Source organism: Filicampus tigris, chromosome 9 (assembly GCF_054856515.1).
Source record: "Filicampus tigris isolate MCC_2025a chromosome 9, RoL_Ftig_1.0, whole genome shotgun sequence".
Lineage (NCBI taxonomy): Eukaryota > Metazoa > Chordata > Actinopteri > Syngnathiformes > Syngnathidae > Filicampus > Filicampus tigris.
The window spans coordinates 8,496,029-8,502,028 of record NC_141225.1 but is presented as its reverse complement, the minus strand read 5'-3'; the positions used below and the strand labels follow the sequence as shown (position 1 = coordinate 8,502,028).

Below are 6,000 nucleotides of genomic sequence, written 5' to 3'. Positions count from 1 at the left end.
TTGAAATTCAGGAGTTGGAGATTGGGACAGCCACCTCCCAATAGGAAGTGACATAGAAAAGATGACTTTTTATACAGTCAGTTTAATAGTATCTCAATTAATGCCTTGTGGTAAAATAGATCATAACAAGATATTACTAAATATGCAAGGTCTGAACACTTCATTGTTTTTTAAAATGTTATTTTCATTGTGGGACAGCAATTTCAACCAATTCGGTAGAATGGCTCATATATACATTATATATGCATTTTTAAGGGATCATCTACTATTTGCAATTTTTTTGTGATTTACAGCCGGTCCCCGTCACATTTGGATAGGGACTCCAGAGACCCAACTATTTTTATGCAAGCATTAAATAGTCAATTTTCTATAAATGTCCTCTTTCGGGGAGTTTTATTCCCCCTGGAGTACAAGAAAACACACTGCAATTTTATATTTTTAATTTTGGGGCGGATACGGAGCTAGGTAGGTGCCCTCCCCCATGGGTGTGTCCTCGCCCGGAGGGGAGTGGGGGTGAGGGGGTCTCCTCTATCCACCTGCACACGCCGCTTCCCAGCCACTTGAGCGGTGGAACCCCGTCCGTGCCTCACCCTCACTCCTTCTGGATCAACTCATTTGCTTTCTTTTGCATCTCTTCCCGTGGTGGAAAGTACGCAACTATTAACGGGGGGCACTTCAACTTAAGACGGTCAAGTTCAATTTAATCAATCCGAGTTTTGTTGGTCTGCGGCCGGAATAAGCGAGCGGGATCTGCGGAGGACACACGCCAGCTGACGACTGCGTGCGCCCGGCACAGACGCTCCGAGGACCCCCGGGGGCTGGATGGTTGTACATTTTTTACTCCGCTTCTATCGCGACCTGCATTGGATCTAACTAAACGCAAGGTAAGAGAACAACAAGAGAGTCGCTTTTCTGCATGTTATTGTTATGAATCGTGGAGCTTTGAGACAGATGCACCTTTAAATCAACATTAGACGTCTGCCCATGCGGAGAATATGCATGCACGCCACGCCATAACTCATATTTGTATTACAAGTTGAGTCCTTTATTTGGTCCCTGGGGAGCCTTTAGATGTTTATCCTAAGCAACAGGATCCTATGTTTTTATACTAGAGCTGGCACTAATAAAGGTACAGGTGCAATTGAATTTACAGTACACGCACTAATCAAAGCCAGAGCTAATTACACATTTCCTTGGTTTACAACGTTCCTGCGGCGGCGACGTAACGTGGTTTGAACGTAAGTCGGAATGCGCCGTAATCATCACTTAATGCAGCGGTAAAGTCATAGTAACAGCTAAATATTGGTCTGAAAAACAGATGAAATAAAACCAGTAAGTGCGGTGGTATTAATTTAGCAGTTGTATGAATTAGTTAATTGCGCACCATTCATAACTTGAAATGTCTAATGTCCAAGCTGTCTTAAATCCAGGAGCTCATGCCATTGATATGCAGGGGCTCCTCGGTTTACAAAGGACTTACATTCATATAGGACAGCATTGTAGCCCGGATTTCTACATAAATCATATGTGCCGTAATACGTATCATAAAGTTAAAATTACTGTACATATTTGTATGAAAAACACCTCTTGGCTATAAATAAATAGAAAACAACCAATTTTTTTACGCCACTGTGCAAACTACTTAATTGTGCGCCATTCGTAACCTCAAAATGTCAAATGTCAAATTTGTGTGTATGACAGAAGTGGGGACGTTGTCACTAACCTCACTAACTTAAACGAGTAAAGTCGTAATTACAATACTGGTAAACATTTATGTGAAAAATACTTCTATAGGTCGCAAATATAAAGCAATCAGCATGGTGGTGTCGGAGCTAACTGACTAGTTCATTGTGTTCTTAACTGCAAAATGTCAGGACTATCGCAAACTAAACATCTCCTTTGGCCTCTCATACTGGATTCTGAGACTCTTTTACCTTCTGTGTGACCCTGAAAGGTACATGTTTATTCCTAAAAGGTCAAAGGTCCAGGTAAAACAATACATAAAGCAAACCCATTAACCACAATGTTGTCTTTCTTTGCATGAATTTATGAGCCACACCTTGTGAATGTTTGTTTGAGGCAACCTGACTTTTGATGGCTGTTGTTGTGCCCATTGTTCTCCCATCCCGCCGCCAGTCACCAACCCGTGTTTTCTCTCTACCCTACCCTCTGTCCCTCTACTCTGTCTTTCCATCCCAACCACATTGCCTCACAGTTCCTGGGCTCTGTTCGAGGTTTTGCCAAGCCTCACATGGGCTTCAATTGGTTTTCTTGCCGTGACATAACTTCTCTTGTGAATATGTGTTGTAAAGAAAACAATTGGTTTGACTCGACTTTTGTTTACACGGTTTCCATCATCCACACAAAAAAGACAAAAAGTGACCAAGTAGCCTCAGTTGGTGACATCTGTACAGAACTCAGAGCCAGGTCACTTTTAAACTCGGTAAAAGGTCCGCTTTGGAGTTTTGCCTCGGGGCCTTAGACATGGAACTTGATCTTAAACCCTGAGTGACAGTTTGACCTCAGACTCGAGACCCACGTCTCAGTGTCTCGGTGTCTCGGTGTCTCTGTGTCTCTGTGTCGTGCCAACGTAAATTACAGCTCCCAACGCCGAGGTACGCTTGTTTTATTGTGTCCTCGTCCTCCACGGCCACTTGCCATGCTACATTTGGACGCTGTCCACCATCCCGGCATTCAGCTGCCCTTAGCGTGGTGGATCTTGCCATGGAGCCCATCGTGCAACTCTGCTTGTTAGACTCAAAAAGAACAACCGCTTTAAAGAAACACAACAAAAAAACAACAAAATTACAATTGCACTTGCTTGATATGTTGTAAAGGTTCATCACAGCAGGTTTGTTTCCGTATGCGTGCGGGGCGACATGCAGAGAGCAGTGGGAAACGCCGTGGGTGGTTGGAGTGGAGAGAGGCTCCTTGCAAGTGAGAGGTTCGTCCCAGAATGTAACCGCAGCCATTGAAACCCCAGACATTGGCAATCCTCCACCTGAAGTTCAGAAAAAAAATACATTGCTCTCCAGCAACAAATATGCATGCCTCAAAAAGAAATTCATATTTAGACTAGGGTTGAAACGTTAAGCGATCGAATTTCAAATGCATCTTGTATTATCAAATGCAGCATTGTATTGCAATTTCAAATGTTAATGTTAATATGATATGATTGCGACATAGTGTTCCCATCATTAGCTTGACTTTTGACAAGTAGCAACAAATCTCACAACTTTTTCTGGCATTATTGAGGCTTTTGAAGACTCCTTCGCAGATGAAGTCAGAGCAGGTAAGGATTTGGCTGATTTGATCACTGCCTCATTGTAAATGTAGCCAGCGTTGGCCGGTTGCACATAAACAACAAAACGGGTTCTTGGAAAAAAACACAAGCAGAGTCCGTGTCCACTCATTCTTGCAATTGTGTGAAAAAAGCAGGTATCCATGACTTCAGTCCTCGACTAGCAGACAGAGCTCTGTCTGGAGCCTCTAACAGGAACATCTAACAACTGCATTTAAGTGTTTGAGTTGAGCTTCTAAAACGTGATACAACCAATTTGAATGTACCGGTTCAAACCTTGCGAATATTGTCAGCTCAAAATCCAGTGAAATCATATTTTGTATTACTTCATTCAACTTTACTTCAAAATGGCACATTTCTTCAACCTACAAAGTTAAAAAAGTTGTGAGAACCAAAAGAAAAAAATTACAATATTGAAAAAAAAATCCAAGAATAGGTGAATCGATAGGTGCTGATCCGTGAATATGCAGGGGTCCAGCATATGGTGCATTTTTTTATGTGTGATGTTGAAAGCATATTGGATGCGCTTACACCAACGCGCTCACGCAGACACGTCAACCTATGGAACGGTTTTCCTTTGTACTTTAAAGTAACTTACTTTAACCTGAACAATTCCTTTCACTGACCAATGGCAGAACCCAGGGTGGTTTATTTTTTTTGCTTTTTGTAACATTTTAAATCCATTTGCCTTAGCAGCTAGCGCTAAGATAACCTGGGAGGGTTCGCCCCTCCGGTCCAATGTCATTCAAGTTTGCAAAGTCCCTTCACGCTAGGACAGGGTCTGAGGCCAACAGCGAAGTAACGGCAAAGGCATTGATACATTGCCTGGATTAGCTTTATTGACTAATTACTTAACAGTTTAATTTAATGCAATAATTCATTCTCACTGGAATCAGAACATTTTGAGTCTATCTAAATCAAGTCACCACCGATTTGTGCACAGCCCCACCGATAATTATCATTTTTTTGGCCATGATAATGGTGATAATGAAATTTCCAAACCAGTTTCATCTCTAATTTACATCCAGTTGCCTGTGCTAGTCAGGCGCAACACGTGTTAAAACGCCGTCTGCCAACTTAACACAAGTTGGTGCGAGGTAAAGTGCCAGCTCATTGCCTGATGTCCATCCATCTCTGTCCTTCAGCTCCTGGAGTCTCCTCCCCCTTGGTTAGAGAGACAATGTTGTGGGACAGCCTGTGCTGTCTGCTGGCCGTGCTGGCTTGCTCGTCCGCGGGGCTGCCTCCGGCCCTGGAGCCGCTGTCCGCCCCCAGGATCTTCCTGTCCTTCAAAGGTGAGTCTCCATCGCTGTGTTGGTGTGAGATATTGCTATGTGGTATATTTAGGGCTTGAGCACCAGGCCGTGTGAAGGCCTTCTTGGAATGATTATGTTTATGATTCAATTGCCTTTTTGGAGCACTGAGATTAGCATCATGTCATCGATTATGATCATTTTGAAGATTCTCCATAAAAAAGGTCTTTATTTAGAGTAGAATTCCATCTATTTGTTGATGTTATTGGTACCAGTAGAGTTTAAGGCTTGAGAAGCATTTGTCTCAGTGCAGTTCTTGGATGACCAGTGAAATGTTGCTGATGGTCCTTTTGAAATCTAAAGAATATGGTATGAACCCGTTCTTTTTCTTTTCTTTTTTTTTTTTTTTTCTTTTTAATGGCCTGGCTGCCATTAGTTGTCCAAACAGGCCTTTGTGTGGCCTCGGCTCCCTTCTGAAATCAAGTCCGATTTCACACTTGGCTGGGCCCTCACTCAGGCCGACATCCAGCATGTTATGAATGTTTGCCACTTGCCACATGAGACCCTCTCACTGTGTATGTGTGTGTGTTTGTAAGTCTCCTGTTAAAATAGGCTTCAGTGTTGTAGTGATGTGTGGCAGACTACATTTCGTTGATTGACAATGGGGGAAAATTGACATTAAATAACTTTCATGTCTTTTATCGTGAACATTTAGATGGCAGAAAATATAAGGAAAGTGCATTGCATGGATAATTATGTTCTAAACTAATTGTGTAGAAAACGATCTCAGGCTAAATACGCAGTGCCTCTGCTGGTTACTGCGAAGTAATGCACATAAGACGTGATCAATCAATAATCATTTCCCCCAAAATTGAGAAAACTCTTCACAATCAATGAATTGACTGCTATGGTCATCCATAGTAGGACTTACAAAGTAACTGGTCATGTGACTATGACCGTATGACCTACTGGTCATACGGTGTATTTTACAAATATACAACCCCAATTCAATTGAAGTTGGGACCAGAGCTGGGCATTTTACCAAAAATTTCTGGTCTGTTTATCACCTCCCGCCTGCAGCCAGGGTACCCTGCCGCCGTCCGTTTATCCGCCTTTTTGTCTGTCCGGAACAAATAGTAATCGCTTATAGGCCGGTCCGCCTAGCATTTTAAACGGGCTTCCATTCGCGTTTCCGTCTACAAATGTCAATAAAATTGTGTAAAATATCATTAAGTAAAAAAATCAAAGTTGATTTATTTCGATATTGTACCATACAGTACCAACATTGACAAACCAAGTGAATATCAAGCACACTTATTTGCTCTAATTTGTTTATTTGTGCTTCATGTGTACTTCTTAAGCCGGTAAACCCTCTTAAACGGAAGGGCTTTGTCAAGTGAGATTTGCTCGCTTGCCCTGTCTCCTTTTTTTTGCATACTTTGTTTGTTT

General features: G+C 42.2%; 1 protein-coding gene across 2 annotated transcripts in view; it reads left to right on the top strand.

Moving 5' to 3' along the window:
- The first annotated feature begins 560 nt into the window (after positions 1 to 560).
- The window catches only part of sema3fa (sema domain, immunoglobulin domain (Ig), short basic domain, secreted, (semaphorin) 3Fa), a 68,250-nt gene continuing 62,810 nt past the window's right edge, over positions 561 to 6,000 (top strand). For both annotated transcript variants that reach the window (XM_086039915.1, XM_086039913.1), the window contains exons 1-2: positions 561 to 884; positions 4,447 to 4,593. In XM_086039915.1, coding sequence (XP_085896041.1) covers positions 4,482 to 4,593 — 112 coding nt within the window. In that variant the 5' untranslated portion in view covers positions 561 to 884; positions 4,447 to 4,481. The remainder of the gene's footprint in view (positions 885 to 4,446; positions 4,594 to 6,000) is intronic.